At 40.8% G+C, this 20,552-nt stretch overlaps 2 protein-coding genes across 4 annotated transcripts in view; both read left to right on the top strand.

Annotated features, from left to right (window-relative positions):
• LOC307133393 (uncharacterized protein) overlaps window positions 1-1,435 on the top strand; it is a 6,854-nt gene extending 5,419 nt beyond the window's left edge. Inside the window, exons 5-6 of one of the 3 annotated variants that reach the window (XR_013817434.1) lie at window positions 1-746; window positions 1,159-1,435. The exon at window positions 1-746 is cut by the window's left edge and continues 1,118 nt beyond it. The gene's annotated coding sequence lies outside the window, so the exon portion shown is untranslated. The other 2 variants (XR_013817435.1, XM_079828463.1) reach the window with 2 other exon arrangements.
• A 10,542-nt stretch (window positions 1,436-11,977) lies between these two features.
• Window positions 11,978-13,327, top strand: LOC307133924 (uncharacterized protein). The gene is made up of 4 exons (XM_079829307.1): window positions 11,978-12,054; window positions 12,183-12,524; window positions 12,764-12,832; window positions 13,054-13,327. The coding sequence occupies exons 1-4, from the start codon at window positions 11,982-11,984 to the stop codon at window positions 13,224-13,226; spliced, it is 657 nt and encodes a 218-aa protein (XP_079685433.1). The 5' UTR covers window positions 11,978-11,981; the 3' UTR covers window positions 13,227-13,327.
• Window positions 13,328-20,552: the final 7,225 nt, after the last annotated feature.

The raw sequence follows: 20,552 nt of genomic DNA, 5'->3' as shown, positions 1-20,552 counted from the left end.
TCACATTTTCTTAGTGACAAAACAATATTGTTTGATAACACTACTTATTATTTTACTTTTCTTTTCTTTTTATTGCAAATTGTAACCACCACACGTTCCCTCGCAAAGATAATGTCCCGCTGGCAGTGTCAGTACATTAACAATGGAGCGGTTCATAGAGTTTTATTTTGAACTTGGGCTTTAGTATAAAAAATACGGTCAGTGCTTAGTCCAAGGAGTTCAGTAAAGTTGGCAATATATTCACAGATTCAAACTTCCCGGATCAATAACTCGTGAGCTAAACGTTGTTAAAACACAAATTACACCTCTTTAACGTAGACAACGAGCTACAACCTAATTTTCCTCAAAATTAGGAATTTTCCTTTACACTTCGAGAGAACACAAAATATTTGCCAAAAAATCTTTCCATCACCTTGTCCCTTTAGGGGCTCCGTAGGATTAGGCCTTAGTTCAATTACAGCATTTAAATGGCTCTTTAGTCTACACGTACATGGATATTTTTATAAACTGAGTTTTTCGCGTCCACATGAAAATGCAAAACACACTATGAAGTGCTGTCAAGAGCATGCCTAACCAACAGGTGGCCATCTGACCCTAACCATAAAGCCATGTTGGCCAATCAGAAGCCTGCAACAAGCCAAAATCTCCGGTTTCTAAAAATGTTCACCCTGGGAGTAGGAGTTTTCAATACATTTCGGTTTCAGTTCGGTTTTCTTGTTTTTTCTCTATGTCTTGATGTGTATACAGCATTACAACACCTGAAACAATCAGTTTGGACCTCAGATCAGCACAACACTGCAGAACAATGGACTTCTCTGACCAAGAGACCTTTATGACCAAAAGTGCATTAAATTGTTATTGCTAGACCAGTCTGCTCTAAACTAAGTTTATATATCAAACATTGGTAACACTTTATTTTACAGTGTCCTTGTTACACAAGTTACATGTAGTTACTGCTAACACTAAACCAAACCCTCATCCTAACTCTAACTACACTTTAAAAAATGCTGGGTTAAAAATAACCCAAGTTGGGTTGAAAATGGACTAAGCCAGCAATTGGGTTGTTTTAACCCAGTGGTTGTGTTAAATGTTTGCTTAAAACAACCCAATTGCTGGGTTAGTCCATTTTCAACCCAACTTGGGTTATTTTTAACCCAGCATTTTTTAGAGTGTAACTACATGCAGTACTTGTTACTACACTGTATACTGTAACACACATCTTTAAAAAAGTGTAAAACAAATGAGCTGTTTTTATGTCTTTCCCTGCATACTCGGTTTGGCCCTTTCAAATTACACTGCCACATTATATGATTTTTCTGCCATGTATTTTTCTAGTGTGTGTGTTGAAAATTGCATTCCAGTGATATGAAACAATAATGTGAAAAGTGCTGTATGTCTGTGGTTTTCCTTTATTAAATATTAACTGTATATATTTAAATGTTTGTTAACAAATTATTTTTACTACTTTTTTTTCATGAAAATGCAGAAGAGTGTCAGTAGTCAGGGCATTGATCTCAATCACAAAATCCTTCCAGTGCACTGAAACATTCGCTCTCTAAAAAGTCCCACAATGCAATGTGAAAACCAGCAAGCATTGATGCTGACTATTGAAGGGGGTGGATTTACAACCCCTCCTCTTGTATTATATAATGAAATGGAAATCATCAGGGGCGCGGGAAGTGGGGGTGCTGGGGGTGGGATTGCAAATGCAATGCAAATTTTTGTTCATTTACATTTATTCATTTTTAGCATTTAGTAATGTATTTGTAATAAACACTTTAAGTGGCCCATTAAAAAGTATTATTTATAATTAGTTGAATTATGTTTTTAAAACACACACAAGGTCATATTGTGACCATTGCAGTGTGCGTAGAAAGAATGCATAGAGCGGTATTAGGCTATTTCCTCCAGAGCGGAGATCGCCTTTCTGGAGATTCCGTTCATTTCTGAAGCTCATTCCGCTCAGCGCCGCGCGCTCAACCCAGAATGCCCTTTGTAGACATGCTGGATCGAATATAGGCATGTCTGAAATAAATAGCTATAGGGCTTCCCCCCAACTAAAGTTTTTTTTCTAGTAGTTGATCATTTAAAGGGTTAGTTCACCCAAAAATGTAAATTCTGTCATTAATTACTCACCCTCATGTCGTTGGACACCCGTCAGACCTCCATTCATCTTCAGACACAAATGAAGATATTTTAGTGTAAATCTGATGCTCAGAAAGGCCTCCATTGGCTCAATGCACTTTACACTCTCAAGACCCTTAAAAGACACTAAAGACGTTGTTACTGTCAAATAAGTCTCACTTACAACGACTTGTTGCTAAGAACTTATTTATTCAACGATTCACAACAGACACCGTCTTCATCAGCACACTCTCATTCTGTCTCTTGTTACTGCCCCTCTAGTCCCGCTCTCTCTTACTCTCAACCTATCCCAATACCAGGCTAGGTTGTCAATCAACGAATGCAAGTATCTACTCTCTATGACACCTTCCCCTTTTAAAGAAACACATTATGGTAACCGTAATTCTTATTATCAAACTAGCATTTGACCATATTCACTTGAACTACAATGAACATTTTAAACATTTAACATTGCATTTACTTGAGATGCATAACTCACATCCACTAGACCATAATGTGCTCAGATTTCAATTTACCCATAACTATAAATTTAGTTTAACAGTTGGTTTTATTACTATGCCGGACCTGGTCACCGTCACTCCTTGTGTTTCACTCGGTGTCTGCGACATTGACTTGTCCGCGTCACTGCTGATGTACAGTTTTTCAAGCTTCTGCCGACTCTTCTCTGTTGTTTCACAACTGTCATCGGCCTTTAAACATTCCGCAGGCACTTTCTGTAAATGTCTGCGGTTCCGCCTCATCTCACCTTCCCCCTTCGGAGCCTGCACCGCGAATGAACGCGGAGCACTCTCCTGCGCTCTGACCAGCACTGGACCTTTCCACGACTTTTCCCGGTCCAGTTTCATCAGCACTGCGCCACCAGGCTTCAACTCAGGTAAGTCACGCACCCCGTGTCTCCGATTAAAGTAGAAGGCTTGTTGTGTTTTAGCAAAAGTGTCTCTTTCTCTCACCAACAGTCTATTAGGCCACTTTGGCTGCAGGTTTTTCTTCAACGTAGGCAACGTCGTACGAATTTTCCTGCCCATCAATAATTCAGCAGGACTTGCCCCTGTAGATGAATGTGGCGTTGCACGGTAACACATCAAAGCGAGGAGCGGGTCGTCCTGTTTGAGGATGCGCTTGGCTACTTGGACTGCGCACTCGGCATGCCCATTTGCTTGCGGGTTGTGCGGGCTCGATGTGACATGTTCAAAGTCGTATTTTCCTTTAAAGGTCCTGTTCTTCGTGATCCCATTTTTCAAACTTTAGTTAGTGTGTAATGTTGCTGTTAGAGCATAAATAATACCTGTAAAATTATAAAGCTCAAAGTTCAATGCCAAGCGAGATATTTTATTTAACAGAAGTTCCCTTTCAAAGCCTACAGCGAACGGCTGGTTAGGACTACATCCTGGTACTTCCTGCTTTAATTACGTCAGTAGAGCAGTTTGTCGACTAACCTCCGCCCACAAGAGTACGCGAAAAAGGGGGCGTGGTCTTGTTGCTCCCGCGTGGAGTAGAGGAAGTGTTGCGTTCGGTTGCGTTCGTATAGTTTATTTGTCGCCATGTCGTCGAGACGCTGTTATTTTCATCCCGGAGTCAAGTCACTTTTGTTTGGCTTTCCCAGGGACGCTGTACTTAGAGATCATTGAGCGCATGCATCCCCGTTATGGTGAGAGGCGCGACCTTTCCGGTAACGTGCGCTCTGCGTGCGCTAAGCTGCTGTCGAATCACAACACGGGAACCGCTGGCACAATCAGAACTCGTTACGTGTTTCTGAAGGAGGGACTTCATAGAACAGGGAAATCTTTCAAGCCGTTTTGAGGACAGTGGAAACAGCGGTATACAGATAAGTAAATTGTGTGAAAAATACTGTGTTTTTTTACACGCGAAACATGAACACATGTTATATTGCACACTGTAAACACAATCAAAGCTTCAAAAAAACACGAAAAACGGGACCTTTAAATGCCTTTCATGCCTCGCCAGTAAACTGCGGACCGTTGTCACTTATAATCTGGTCTGGTACTCCGTATCTCGCAAATGTAGCTTGTAGTCTATTTATCACCTGCGCCGTCGTTGTCTTTGGCAGATGAAGGATCTCTATAAACCGTGAGTAATAATCCGAAACAATCAGATACATCTGGCCCTTGTTCTCGCAAATGTCTATTGCGACGCACTGCCACAGTCTATTAGGTAGCGGGGTTGACTTCAGTGGCTCTTTCCTTTGTGTTTTCCTGTTTTCGCGACAGAACATACACAAGTCAACTTTGTTATTTATATCCGATGAAATACCAGGCCACCATACGGATGAATTCGCCCGTTCTCTGCACTTTGTCAACCCTAAATGACCCTCGTGGATGCGCTCAAGGATGTCCTGTCTCAGTTCCCTTGGAATACAAATGCGTCTGCCCAGAATTATCAGTCCTTCACTTATGGACAGTGCATCTTTCACAGAGAAAAAGTCTCGAATACCTTCCGTTACGTTTCTTACGTGCTCGGGCCATCCCTGCTTAATGAACTTACTTACTAGTTGTAACTGTTCATCTCTTTCAGTCGCTGCTGCAATCAGGCTCAACTTTGACTGTGACACGGGCAAGCCGGTTATAACTGCGTCAACGTAACAGGCTATCTCGTTCACTGTTGGTCTACTGCTCGTTGGATCCTCGCCTACTGGACTTCTCGACAGCGTATCGGCTACTACCAGTGTCTTCCCCGGTGCGTATTCCGCTGTCACTGCGAATCGCATCAGTCTCATTAAAAGTCTTTGACAGCGTATTGGTACCGCGTCCAAGTCTTTTTTATTAACCAGTGGTACGAGGGGTTTGTGGTCTGTAATTAGGCTAAATCTGTCCAGACCTATGAGATACTTCTCGAATCTCTCGCACGCCCATACCCCGGCCAAACACTCTTTTTCAATTTGCGCGTACTTGGTTTCTGCCTCATTTAACCTCCTCGAACAATATGCCACCGGCTTCCAGCTGTCTCCATGCAGCTGTAGTAGGACTCCTCCCAGCCCGTAGCTACTCGCGTCTGCTGACACCGCCGTGGCCTTCCCCGAATCATAGTACGCGAGAACAGGTGCAGTCATTAAAGTTTCTTTAAGCTTTTGAAAAGCGCTTTCTTGAGACTGGTCCCACGTCCATGATGCTGTCCCTTTTAATAGGTCAAACAGCGGCCCGCCCACTGTCGCCAAGTCTGGAATGTAGCGTCCCATGTAGTTTATCATCCCCAGGACCTGTTTCAGTTCGGTCACATTTCGTGGGGCTTGCAGCTCTGAGATAGCTCTTACTTTCTCCGGGTCAGGCCTGACTCCTCTTTTGTCTATGACGTGTCCCTGGAAATGAAGCTCCTTCTGCACTTCTCTTTGTTGAGCTTGAGCTCTGCGCGCTCGATCCTCTCCAGAACGCGCCTTAGACGCTCGTCGTGCTGTTCTTGGGTTTCGCCGTGAACGATTAAATCGTCCATGTAGACCGCAACTCCCTCTAATCCTCCTAGTAGTTCGTTCATTTTACGCTGAAATATTTCTGGCGCTATGCTAATGCCAAATGGTAAGCGCTTAAAACAATACCTAGCAAAAGGCGTTATGAACGTAGTGAGAAGACTGCTCTCACTATGTTAGGGGAATTTGCCAAAAGCCGCTCGCGGCGTCCAATGATGAGAATATTTTTGACCCGGCGAGTTTGGCAAGAATTTCGTCAGTCGTGGGTAGGATGAACCGTTCTCTTTTTACATTTTCTTTGAGTTTTTTCAAGTCTACGCAGATGCGCACTTTCCCGTTAGATTTCATCACCGGTACCATTGGTGCGCACCAGTCCGTTGGTTGCGTTATCTTTTCGATGACTCCGTTCTCCTCCATTCGTTGGAGTTCGGCCTTAACTTTGGGAAGCAATGGTAACGGCACTCTTCTCGCCGTGTGGACTGCGTATGGCTCCACATTCTCTTTTAGATTTATTTTAACTGGTTCGGTTCTCATTGTTCCCTGTTCACCGAATGCTGTGCTGATTTCCTCAATTCTTTTAACTAAGCCCATGTTTACTGCTTGTTCTCTGCTTAGCAAATTGTTCACGGTGTCGCCCTCCATGACGTGAATTGTGAACTTGAACTTTTTACCTTTGTACTCCGTGGTCGTTTCAAATTGTCCCAAACAATTTATCCTTCCACCTGGGCTTTCATATTTCGCCTGTGTCTGACTCAGCTTCACTTTACTTCCAAGCGAGTTAAAAGTCTCTTCATTCATAACAGTCACGTCAGCTCCAGTATCAATTTTTAATTTTACTCGCGAGCCTTGCACGTTCAATTTCACAAACCAGTTCTCTGTGTCGTCAGCCCCAGTTTTGCTTACCGTTCCCAGGTAATATGAATCGTCATCACTTGCCTGTGTTTGCGTTCCTCTTATTACTTCATTAACTGTCCTTGAGTAACACATACGCTCCCAGTGTCCTTTCTTTTTACATTTTCGACACTCAGTTTCTGCTGCGGGACATTTTTCCTTGTAGTGATGTTTCGTTTTTCCACACTTTCCGCACCTACCACCACCGACCGTTCTATCGTTTTTTCCCCTCGCTGGCTTCTTTTCACCCCATCTATCTTTCCTTTCAGGTCGTCTGCGTACCTCCTGAACACTGCTTGGTGTACTTTCCTCCTGTTGGCTCACCTGCTGAGCGATGTCCTCCGCCTGCCTCACCATCAGCACCGCCGTGTCTAAGGTAAGGTCTGTCATCAGCTGTAACCTTCTTGAAAGCTCTTTATCTCTGATGCCAACCACAAGCTTATCTCTGATGTTCTCTGTTTTCTGGGCACCGAACTCACAACTCTCTGCTAATTCGTAGAGTGCACGGATGAACATCTCTGCCTTTTCCCCCGGCCTTTGTATGCGTTGGTAAAAGCACGCCCTCTCGTGGATGATGTTCTTTTTCGGGATGAAATAGTCATTAAACTTGTTCAGCACGGCGTCGAATTCTTTTTTCTGCTCGTCTCTCTCAAACGTGAACGAGCTGAATATGTTTTCTGCCTCTGGTCCCATGGCATATATAAGGGTACTCACTTGTACCTCGCCATCCTCCTCTGTGAGTTTCGAGGCTATCCTGTACCTCGTGAAGCGCTGTCGCCATGCGGCCCAATCTTGAGGTCTATCAAAGGTGAAGTTCGTGGGTGGAGCAAATTTCGCCATTTCTACTACTCCACAACTTCTGACACCATGTCAAATAAGTCTCACTTACAACAACTTGTTGCTAAGAACTTATTTATTCAACGATTCACAACAGACACCGTCTTCATCAGCACACTCTCATTCTGTCTCTTGTTACTGCCCCTCTAGTCCCGCCCTCTCTTACTCTCAACCTATCCCAATACCAGGCTAGGTTGTCAATCAACGAATGCAAGTATCTACTCTCTATGACAGTTATAAAGTCCATCTCACTACAGTGCTTCTACAATAACTTTATGAAACGGCGACAATAGTTTTTGTGCGCAAAAAAACCCTAAATAACGACTTATATAGTGATGACGATTTCAAAACACGGCCTCATGAAGCTTCGGAGCGTTATGAATCAGTGAGTCGAATCAGCAGTTTGACACGCGATCCGAATCATGAATTGGCTCGCTGAATTATAACGCTTTGAAGCTTCATGAGGCCGTGTTTTGAAATCGTCATCACTATATAAGTCGTTATTAAGGGTTTTTTTGCGCACAAAAACTATTCTCGCCGATTCATAAAGTTATTGTAGAGCCGCTGTAGTGAGATGGACTTTGTATCGACGTCTTTAGTGCCTTTTAAGGGTCTTGATAGTGTAAAGTGCATTGTGCCAATGGAGGACTTTCAGAGCATCGGATTTACACTAAAATATCTTCATTTGTGTCTGAAGATGAATGGAGGTCTGACGGGTGTCCAACGACATGAGGGTCAGTCATTAATGACAGAATTTTCATTTTTGGGTGAACTAACCCTTTAAGCCGTTGTTCATGCAGCGCCGGCGGCTCCATGTCATTGTCTTCTATATTTGCTTATTATTTATTAAATCAAGGCAATCGGTAGATAAAACATTGATTCAAATTAAAATACAATTTATACAAAACAAAATTCACTTTAAAGAAAGGCTTTCAACAAATGAAGTGGTCAAGATAATTTCTGACCCCCGTGTCTTCTGACATATTTCGCATCTTATGTGTCCTGTTTACTTTTCATAATCATCAATGTAAATTAAATTAAAAAAAAAATAACATTATAATATTTAAATATATAAAACTAAATACGTGTTTTAAGGGCTACAACAAGTATAGTAGGCTACGCTACAGTACAGATTTGTCGTTTTACCGGTGAGCTGTTGATGAGTGGAGTTCATGAGCTTCACTCACATGCTCTGGTAAGGTATAGGCAGGTATAGGTAAGGTATTTTTTACGTTCATTTTAATGTAAATGACAGTGTTAACAGCTCAATAACCTTTTTATTTAAAGGTTTAATGTAGGCCTTAGTCTATTGCATTACGATTTCAAGAAGGATCAACAATGGGAAAAATGTGATGTGCAGTCAAATGTCCCGGTGTGTGTGCAGGGTTGCCAACTCTCACACATTTGGCGCGATACTCACGATTTCAGGCTCTGTCTCACGCTCACGTGATACACAACAGCAGGTGTTTGCAGCAAGTTTTGGTAAACAGTACAGCACAGTGTGCATTGATTATTACGGAAACCATACAGGATCGTTTTATAATGGAGAGTGATGGAGATGCAACAATGTTAACATTAATCTTAATGTTTTTTATTGTATTTAGCCCTCAGGTATTCCTTACTAATTGCTCACACTCATACTCATTGATGGTCAAATGTGACCATACGCCTTAATTATTTTTCAATTGAATAAATGTTCTGTATTTTAGTTCAATAATATTTATTGAATATTTTGAGATAATTTGGTACTAAATACTATTTGTGCAATAATTATAGTCCATTAATGACCACTTAAATATTTTTCTTCTAATATTTGTATTATTTATGTTACAATTAGTATAGTAATTAAGGTTAAATTAGCGAATTCTTATTCAAAGAGGCAAATTAGAGTAATTTTGTGGCTCGAAAAAATAATTTCCATTTGTAATCACTATACATGTATCTAATCTAGTTGCTAAAAACATTATTGCAGTTTTGCATTTTAATAAATATTTAGATATGATCAAACACTAGATTTCTTTAAATGTGAAACTTTAAAATGTTAATAACGTACATATCCTTATTTCCTTATATGTACAGCAGGCTATGAATTGATACTGAAATCGAAATCGATATACCGTCGTAAACCGTCAATTTATTTCACGTCAGCTGATAAAGTATGCAAAAACAGCGCGAGCGTCACTACGGAAAGCAGAAAGTGTCTGACTTCACGTCTCCTGCACGCGGCTACTCTCGCCGATCGGTTTCATCCGGCCACAGCCGATGTCCAACACACCTATAGTCTCCAGGAGAGTACAACAGCATCCCAGATGACCAGAAGTTATGAGACCCTTACCAAAGTTACTAGGACATAGAGTCTCTGAATAATGTAAACACTAAATTTTTCAACTAAACATCGAAATAAATCTAATTAATAAACTAAATTAACCATTTAAACTAAATTACTGATCTAATTATTGATCTAAAGCCCACACTGTCACCGTATGATAATTGAAATGAACTGATGACATCAGCGTTTTTTCCAGAATGGCTATACAGCTGAATAAAATTATGCTGCATTATTTTCCTGTTTAACACTGTAAAGCTGCTTTGAAACAATCTACATTGTTAAAAGCGCTACATAAATAAAGTTGACTTGACTTGGCTTGACTTGACTAATGTAGGTGTAGTGAATGAGGCTGTAGGGCATATATGTCTGTGTGATGAATACATTTACCACTGTAGCACGCGTGCGATACAGTTTAACATGTGAGGCGGAGCTTGTGTAAAGTGAGAATTTTTTTAATGCTTGTGTGCTACACGATTGACTGAAATTAAACCAAAATCATGATTTGGCTTAGTGAGATTATGAAATCGCAAAGGCTTAAATTTTTAAATAAATAAATAAACTCACCTAAAGGAATATTAGGAACACCTGTTCAATTTCTCATTAATGCAATTATCTAATCAACCAATCACATGGCAGTTGCTTCAATGCATTTAGGGGTGTGGTCCTGGTCAAGACAATCTCCTGAACTCCACACTGAATGTCAGAATGGGAAAGAAAGGTGATTTAAGCAATTTTGAGCGTGGCATGGTTGTTGGTGCCAGACGGGCCGGTCTGAGTATTTCACAATCTGCTCAGTTACTGGGATTTTCACGCACAACCATTTCTAGGGTTTACAAAGAATGGTGTGAAAAGGGAAAAGCATCCAGTATGCGGCAGTCCTGTGGGAGAAAATGCCTTGTTGATGCTAGAGGTCAGAGGAGAATGGGCCGACTGATTCAAGCTGATAGAGGAGCAACTTTGACTGAAATAACCACTCGTTACAACCGAGGTCTGCAGCAAAGCATTTGTGAAGCCACAACACACACAACCTTGAGGCGGATGAGCTACAACAGCAGAAGACCCCACCGGGTACCACTCATCTCCACTACAAATAGGAAAAAGAGGCGACAATTTGCACAAGCTCACCAAAATTGGACATTTGAAGACTGGAAAAATGTTACCTGGTCTGATGAGTCTGGATTTCTGTTGAGACATTCAGATGGTAGAGTCAGAATTTGGCGTAAACAGAATGAGAACATGGATCCATCATGCCTTGTTACTACTGTGCAGGCTGGTGGTGGTGGTGTAATGGTGTGGGGGATGTTTTCTTGGCACACTTTAGGCCCCTTAGTGCCAATTGGGCATTGTTTAAATGCCACGGCCTACCTGAGCATTGTTTCTGCCCATGTCCATCCCTTTATGAGCACCATGTCTCCATCCTCTGATGGCTACTTCCAGCAGGATAATGCACCGTCACAAAGCTCCAATCATTTCAAATTGGTTTCTTGAACATGACAATGAGTTCACTGAACTAAAATGGCCCCCACAGTCTCCAGATCTCAACCCAATAGAGCATCTTTGGGATGTGGTGGAACGGGAGCTTCGTGCCCTGGATGTGCATCACACAAATCTCCATCAACTGCAAGATGCTCTCCTATCAATATGGCCAACATTTCTAAAGAATGCTTTCAGCACCTTGTTGAATCAATGCCACGTAGAATTAAGGCAGTTCTGAAGGCGAAAGGGGTCAAACACAGTATTTGTATGGTGTTCCTAATAATCTTTTAGGTGAGTGTATATGTGCAGAAGATGAAGCGGATCGATCGGTTTGCAGTAAATGTTACTCTATCTTGGCATGCGCTATGACATTGGCACCCAGGGGCTAATCCATAGACTTCGAAGACACTTGGGCCGACTGTTCTCAAATGGGAGAACAGGACAGGCAACCCCCTGTAGAAATGGAATTATATACACTAATTCATTGACAATCTGTTTTAATGAATGAACTTGCATTTCCCCTGTACATTTGACGAGTTCACACTTACACATAAGTCGGATAGATTAAGTTGGTAAACGTATTTGGCATGCTGACTTATCACTGCTCATCTCTGCCCTCGTTCCCCTGCTGCAGACTTCTCTTTACCACACCCCCCTCACCACAATATGCAAAAATGCACAAGTTAATGTTTAATGTTTTTTTATTTTAAATATTAAGTATAATTATGTCATTTCAGGTTAAAGATTGATAAAGCTGTAATACAGCACTCAAAGTTACATAGAGGCTGTTATTCAAAGCTTTATGGTCTGAAAGGGAAGTGGAAATACTTTGTGGTTAGTATCTTGCATTGAGCTCAAACCTGTAGTTTGATCGACACCATTCGAATGAGAGACACAATGGAGAAAGTCATTTTCTTTTGTGTTTTTTTGTGCAGGATTATTCAGATCACTTCCAGTGGTAAGATTATTCTATTTTAAACTTTCACATAACTGACCTTTTTAACCCTAAATATAACAGATGTTTTTTTAATGTAAATGAAAATTCAAAGGATCAGTTTTTGACCTTTCCCCCCCCGGATGTTTCAGGAGATGAAGTGACTCTGGTAAGATCTCAGCTGAACGAAGACATCAGTCTGAACTGCAACATGACCAACAGATATGAAATCGCCTGGTATCACCAGAATCCTGATTCTGGACGACTAACAATACTGATGTCTGCCAAGATGAGCATTGCGGCAGGACGAAAACTTCTAGTTGCGTACAATCAAAATAAAAGTCGCCTGAAATTATATGCAGACACGGAGACAAACACAGTCTCTCTAGTTATTTCTGGAGTATCAGAGTCAGATTCTGGCCTTTATTTCTGTGGAGCAAAGTCTGTGACTTCAGAGATGCACTTCGACAAACCCATCCGACTGGAGCTGCAGGGTTAGTACATGCAACTTTTCAATTTCACTTCAAATGAGTTATTTTACTATTGCTTAGTTTATTTCAATCCTCACTAGTGCTAATGCTGTTAGTCTGACCAACCCTCTTGCACTAACTATTAAAGTTGAGTGTGTAAATCTGTCTTGTTGAGGAGAGCTGTGCTGTTATAATAACTTTAATTTGGATGACCTTCTCTTTGTGTTTGATAAAGTGCTCATATATTTGAATTGTTTTTCCAGGTAAGCTTGCAGACAGAGAGGACAAAGATAATTCTGTCACAGATTCGCCAGAAGATGTTGCGGTCACAAGTAAGAGCGGATGTTATTCGTGATATTGTGTATCATTTTCTCCCAGCTCTGAAATTTTTTTTTTAGGTGTGGTCACTTCTGTGTGAGCCACTTGACTGTGCTATTGACAAGAAACATTGGCTTTTTTCCCCCCACAAATGATTGTTCCTTTAGTGCCTGGACTTCTGTTTTATCATCCTGCAAAATTATCTTATTTAATTATGATTTGTCTGTCTCTGTAGATGAAGTGACCCCAAAAGAGCGTGTGCTGATGTTCGGTGGTGTTGGTCTGGCTGTGTTTGTGTTTTTTCTGACTACAGTCGTCGCAGGAGGAATCATTCACCATCACGGCTGGCAGAAAGGATGGAAAGAAGCCAAACGCTCATCTCTGATGAGACACAAATCAGCCAAATGACGCATTTATGTGCTGTATTTGACAATCTGAGCTTGCCAGTAAACCAGCATTCACACACATTAAAATAGAGATCTGTGTCTTTTCCTGTTTGCCTGATTTCACCCAGTTTATGTGGTTCATTTGTGCTTGTCAGTCAAATTTTGTTAAATATCAAAGCACTGCTATTGCCTGTCTTTGATACAATGTTTATTAATTCATTAAATAGCATCACAACCGGTCTGCAACACACCTCACCATAAACCCACCAACTCAGTGTGCACAGAGCCATTTTAAACACCACTTACTAACATAAAAATAGAAATAATATTTATACAGAAATATAAATGCTATTTATTTATTTTTTCATTGCAATGTTTATCATTAGCATTAATGAATGACTGGTATACTTCTTTAGGTTCTAATTTGTCTTTCCTGGTGCACATGGCAAATATATATATATATATATATATATATATATATATATATATATATATATATATATATATATATATATATATATATTTATTTTTTTTTTATTTTTATTTTTTTTGTGTTAACACATTTTGAAATCTATTTTCTATACAGTGATGTTTAATATTACTAAAGTTCAATACCTACCATAAATCAGTCAATATATGATAATGAGGGTCATGTGACACTGAAGACTGGAGTAATGATGATAAATTCAGCTTTGATCACAGGAATAAATTATATTTTAATATATATTCACATAGAGAACAGCTGTTGGAAATTGTATTCATATTTCGTAATAAATAATATTTTTGTGCATTGTGTGACGAATAACGTAAAATGGCATTCAAATCTGAGAAATTTTAAAAGGTCAGCAGTAGTTTGCATCCCTGGAAATTAATGTCCGTCGTTTAACATTTTTTAAATTGTAAACAGTTGGGAAATATTGTTGTATTGACTCGTCATGTTCAGCTGTTTATCTTACCTCGGCTTTTTACAGTTTGACAAAACATATGTGCAATTTTCTCAATAATCAATGGCTTTTTTGTTCATCACAGCTGTCAAAGTTTTTTTTTTGCACATTCCCACTGGGATTTTGGACCACTCCTCTTTTGCATAGATCTCCAGGTCCTTGAGGTTGGAAGGCTTCCTTGCCGTCACTCTTCAGTTCTCTCCACAATTTCTCAATTAGATTTAGGTCTGGACTTCAAAACGTTGATATTGTTCTCTCCCAACCATTTTTTGACCACTTTTGCTGTGTGTTTTGGATTGTTATCTTGTTGGAAGGTACACTGTGTCCCCAGGCCTTTGTCTGCAGACCATCTGATGTTTTGCTCTAGAATTTTAATTTAAAGAAAAAACATTTTTAAAAAAGGGAATTGAGAACCAAAGCACTCTTCCCATGAAACAACATGTAAGAGGAACAGCAGCTAAGCCCTGTCCCTTCCATCCTGTTGGTATGAGGACTATTTTTGTTTGGGCTTATGTGTAGGTTATGACTGTATGAGGGCAGTTGCCAGAAGCTCACGCTACAGCTGGCCAGCATCTGCGTCTCCGACACACGTAACACAGTTCAGTGGCTGTGGTGCTTTCCATATAGGGACCCCAATACGTCAGCATCGACCTTACAGCGAACGCGACTGACCAGTGGAGAACCGGCCACAGGGTCATGGGCGGCCGAGGCTCATTGATGCCCGTGTGGTCGATCAAACAGACGAGCTACTGGAGCTCAAACTGCTCAAGAAGTTAATGCTGGTTCTGATAGAAAGGGGTCAGAATACACAGAGCATCTCAGTTTGTTGTGCTGACCAGTCAGGGTGCCCATGCTGACCCCTGACCCCCCCCAAAGCACCAACAGTGGCCCGTGAGCATCAGAACTGGACCACGGAGCAATGGAAGAAGGCGGCCTGGTCTGATGATCACGTGTTCTTCTACATCACGTGGATGGCCATAGCCCCCAGATTGAATTCCCAGCACCCGAATCAGCGCTTCAGTAAATGGTCATAAAGTTTGAGGTAAAGTAGCTAAACTAAACATTTTATATTTGACCGCTGTTTTAGGATTTAATAATCAGACAAACTAATAAACTTTGTCTAATTTTGCCATTTTGAACTGAAAATAGGCCAAATTTACGTTAACAAACATTAACAAAGCCTTTTTCATCATATTAGGCATAGAATTAATGTGTATATATTGTGAAAGAATTTAATAAACTTAGTTACCTAGCTTTCCTGGTAGCCTTCAGTAAATTCACTTATCTAAGAAAATGATTCATAAAGATCAGTTGACCCTGTGTTTACTTTCTTTACTAATCAGTCAAAGCTCAGCTTTAGGAAGGGAAGAGAGTGGGCAAGAGAAGGAGACTGAGAGAAAAAGAGTGATGGAATGAGGAGAGAGCAAGTATTGACAAATAATCTACTGCCCTCCTAAAGCAATCGCTATCCAAATTGTTTGGTCTTTAAATGTCTTAAAATGCACATATGTACATCAGAGAAATCAAAATTTTCTCTGGAGTGCATGCCCCCGAACCGTCCTAGCTCAAATTTTGGACCTCGCTGATTATGAAAATCTGCCTACGGCCCTGCGTGGATGCTGCTAACATCTTGACCTGATACCACAGCCACAGCACACCTTCAGGGGTCTAGTGGAGTCCATGCCTCGACGGGGGACCAACACAATATTATGTCATAATGTTATGCCTGATCGGGGTATACATCACTGTAAAAAGTGGTGCCAATGGTTACCTTAAAGATCAATTTTAACCCATAAAAAAACAGTTTTGTTGGTATAAATTAATGTATTTAAGTTGATTCAAAGATGCTAAATATTTTTTTCGTTTGAATAAAACCAGCTAATTTAGATGTTGCCATTTTTAGGTTACCGATTTTTTCCCTTTCAGTATCAGAATACATTTTCAGATCACAAACATCAAAAGTTTGGACACAATTAATGTAAACGTATTCTACTGCAACATCTTCCCACACTATATGAGGTAATACTGTGTGGTTGAATGAATGTGAATAACTCTTGTGCTGATGTTCGGTGGTGTTGGACGGGCTGTGTTTGTGTTTTGTGAAATGTATTTCCTGTCCCATTGTTCCTGTGTTTTACTTCCTTGACTTGTTCTGTTGTCCACCTTGCCCGTGTCTAGATTACGCTGTCTGGAATTACTTTCATTGAGCTTGTTTATATAAATGTTTTTAACTGCATATCCTACTCTCTCTCTCGTCTCTGAAACATTACAGTATCCCTGAGCTTTGCATTGCCAGTTAAATAAGCGTAGATGTAGGTTAGCACACATTTAAAAAGACAATGATTTCCTGAGTGACTGCATTATGATGACGCAAGTAAAACCACAAAATATGAGGTGAGGGTGATAACAATCTGACTTGCTGATGGGGGAAGGGCAAATAAACAAATTAGCATGTGACCAACTGGGCGGCAACGTCATCAGAATGCAAAGAATGATGGGTATGTTTGGCTCGTTTACATGGCCTGGCATAGCAGGCTAGTGTTCTGGCATGAAAATAATTAAAATTAGAGAGAAAAACAGAATATAATCCTACATTGTCGGACCATATTGCCTAAAACTAAATAATGCAAAGACGAGATCTGATGAGAAAATAAAGGGAATCAAATGACTGGATCCTTACGAGCTGAGCGACTGGTCAAGGGACGTCAAACTATTGCCCAACTTCCAGCACCCATATATACACAACTACATGATATTAAGTGTTGTTAGTGCGTACACACACACACACACACACACACACACAAAGTTTTCAGAATTCAAGTCGCTGCAGTCTTTTTTACAGATGGATGGGTCTAGGACCTGGAGATTGTAAAAGTGGGGCAGAAAACTGTCCTCCGTTCAAAGTTATGCTAATGTCTTAAGCACCACACTCCTCGCTCTCTCTCATCTATCTGCATGCAGTCAGAATTCAACAAACCAGCGTGTGTGTGTGTGTGTGTGTGTGTGTGTGTGTGTGTGTGTGTGTGTGTGTGTGTGTGTGTGTGTGTGTGTGTGTGTGTGTGTGTGTGTGTGTGTGTGTGTGTGTGTGTGTGTGTGTGAGTGAGTGAGGCCGGCTACCAGTGGCGTAATTTTGTTTTAAAAAGTGGGTGGGACAGGTGTGTGTCGGAGGTGGTATGATATAGCATTGCTAATACAATGCTATCTCAGATATAAATATACAATAACAATTGCAGAAATTGCATTGGGTTTTATTGATATAGAACTCATGTTTAATGTGATAGTTTCATTCTTGCATCTATATATTGTTATTGCCGAGATTTTTCACGTGAATAAATGCATAGATTCTGGAAATTTGTTTGTATTGTCTAATGGTAAATTTTTTGTTGAGCGTGTCAGAGGTTCTGGGTTCTAATCTGCCCTTGAATAGTTTTTTTTTTTCTTATCAAAACCGAATATCATGAGCGATTGCATATCAAGCATTTTGTTTTGTGATTTCACCGAAACAAATAGAAAGTCTCTTTAACGCATGGGCGTCGGAAGCAAAAAAAATGTGGGTGGGTCCTCAGAATTTTTTTACTGGAGTAGATGCCAATTACATTAAGTACAAATATACCGCTTTACTTGGTAAACGTATAGGTCGGAAAGACAAAAGTACGTAAATCAATCAATATTTCATTGAGAGCGACAGTAGTGTAGGGGTAAGACGCACGGCATCTAGTTTTGACACAAATCGACCCACGGTTCGAGTCCGGCTTTCGCCGAAATCAATCTTCTCCGTTTTCCCATCACATATCAAATCGGAAAGGCATTTATTTTCAATACAAATTAAGAAAATATTAGAAAAGTGGAAATAAAGCGTCTAATATGTGTTTAATAATAAGTATTTATCGATTAGGGTTAGGTAAACAGACATGTGCTGAATGTTAAGAGACGATAAAAGTGAGTGGGTCCAATATCATTGATCGTAAAAAGTGGGTGGGTCTTGTCCCACCTACATACAATGGTTCCGACGCCCATGCTTTAACGGCATCAAGCGATAGATTAAAGCGCTCGTCCGTGTGAAGACTGCACACAGTGTGCTGTGCACGAGCCACAAGAGAAATCCACCGCGCCACTTATAACAGCGGCAACAAGCACCAGATCGCCTCTTATTTAATAAACGAATGAAATGATGCTCTGCTAGTTAACTGGAGAGATTTTGTATGTATTGGGTAGGTTCATCCGTGCCGCGAGAGGTTTCAAAAAGTAGAGACAATAGTGACCCTGGCAAAAAGTGGTGGGGACATGTCCCACCCGTCCTACCCGCAAATTACGCATACGTCAGCTACACACTGCAAGCGTGTCCGTTTTTATTTCGGCTCCCATGTTAACAGGTTAAAGCGTGCACACTGCCTGCGGGAAAACGCGTGCATGCTAGAAATAGAACCGATGCCTATCTTTCACGCGACACGCAAGCGTGTTGGAAGCGTTTGACATGAAGTATAGGCCTTCCACTTCGTCACCTAGCAGCAGCATCGCCGCGTCAGACACGCTTCTGGTGTGCAGACACAGAAAACGCCACGCAGCGACACACAACAGAAACGCCACGCTTGCAGTGTGTAGCCGGCCTGAGAGAGGGGGGCGCGGGCGCAATCCAACAGTGGACACATAAAAATATACTCCGTCATTTTGTTCATACAGGACATCATTCAAACTGCAAAGTGTTTACTTATTTGTATATCCAGTTCTTAAAGGGTTAGTTCACCCAAAAATGAAAATTATGTCATTAATTCCTCACCCTCATGTTGTTCGACACCCGTCAGACCTCCGTTCATCTTCGGAACACAAATGAAGATATTTTAGTGTAAAGCTGATGCTGAGAAAGGCTTCAGATAGGCCTCCATTGGCATTCAGTACATTTACACTCACAAGACCCATAAAAGGCACTTAAAACATCGTTACAAAGTCCATCTCACCACAGTGGCTCTACAATAATTTTACGAAGCGACGACAATAGATTTTGTGCGCAAAAAAAAATCTAAATAACGCCTTTATCCAACTTGTTCTTGTCTTCCGTGTGTGTCTCCACGACGCATGCGTGAGAATATGAGCAGATCCGGCGCTCGGACACATGACCCAGAAGAGATTTGTTTACGAGCAGAGGAAGACGCGCGTATCTAAGCTGTTGAATTCTACATTGATCGTGCTTTAGGTCTCGGCGTAGTGCTCAAAATGGGGCTAAAGTGTGCATTTCATGGATTCCAGGAGCGGAGCGTATGGAGAGCGGGAGCCGCGCGCACCCTTTGTGCTTTCACACTGGCAACATTTGTCGCGCGCAGCTGAACGGCGGCTTGTATATTGCAAATACAGACGAATATCGTCCATTGTCACCTTTCCCGGTGTTCTCCCCTGACCCCTGTCTGTCTCGTGCTTTGATTTATGATGGGCAGCATCTGCTGCAATGCGACCGTGTCGGTCCAAAACACATATGCATAACATGCTGTATATAGGCCTATATATATATATATATATATATATATATATATATATATATATATATATATATATATATATATATATATATATATATATATATATATATATATATATATATATATATATATATATATATATATATATATATAATAAGTATATATATAATAAATATATATATATAAAATAAATAAATATATAATATATATATATATATAATAAATATACATAATATATATATAAATATGTGTGTGTGTGTGTGTGTAGTTTACATGATAAAAGTAACCTTTAAAGTTAAGATAAGCCTCTAGTTTTAATCATTTAAACGGACCTTTGAAGTTTGGGCATAAACTTCTGGCAGTGTTGCGTTTTCGTGTATTTTATAAATTTTTTCATAGCGCTGGATGTCATATGGTGATTGTGAAACACAGGGTACACTTCACTACATGTTTTCATGGTGGAATGTGTTATTTTGCATGTTAATCAGGTAAATTTTGATCAAAACAATATACTGTGGCTGTAAATCAGCGTGAGCAGCGCGGCAAAAATAGACTCGGCGCCGAAACGATCGCGGCACTGCTGCTCCTGCTACGCGCTGCCGCGCCGCCTCTGCGTGCGGTGTGAATGCTGTAAAGGCCAATTTATACTTCTGCGTCGAGTGCACGCAGAGGGTACGGCGTACCCTACGCATAGACGCGTTGGATACGCCGTACCCTACGCCGTAGCCTGACGCGCACCTCTCCAAAAATGTAACAACGCGTCAATTCTACGCGGACCGCAAGCGCTGTGATTGGTCTGCCAGAACCCTTCCCTCAGGTCAATAAATAAATAAAAAATCTGCGATAGGAGTGTGTGTGTGTCCAGAAATTGGATGATAGTTCCTTACGTCTGCTATAACACACTATTTTGCAGTCCAGCGATTCTTTATGGTA

The sequence above is a fragment of the Gobio gobio genome, assembly GCF_949357685.1.
Source record: "Gobio gobio genome assembly, chromosome: 11".
Taxonomy (NCBI): domain Eukaryota; kingdom Metazoa; phylum Chordata; class Actinopteri; order Cypriniformes; family Gobionidae; genus Gobio; species Gobio gobio.
This window is presented reverse-complemented; position numbering and strand designations above follow the sequence as displayed.

What these genes read in the sequence shown, in the direction of transcription:
- LOC307133924 (XM_079829307.1), top strand. Translation starts at nt 11,982, where the DNA reads ATGAGAGACACAATGGAGAAAGTCATTTTCTTTTGTGTTTTTTTGTGC. An exon ending in TATTCAGATCACTTCCAGTG is followed by an intron (nt 12,055 to 12,182) that starts GTAAGATTATTC and finishes CGGATGTTTCAG; the next exon opens with GAGATGAAGTGACTCTGGTA. An exon ending in CATCCGACTGGAGCTGCAGG is followed by an intron (nt 12,525 to 12,763) that starts GTTAGTACATGC and finishes TTGTTTTTCCAG; the next exon opens with GTAAGCTTGCAGACAGAGAG.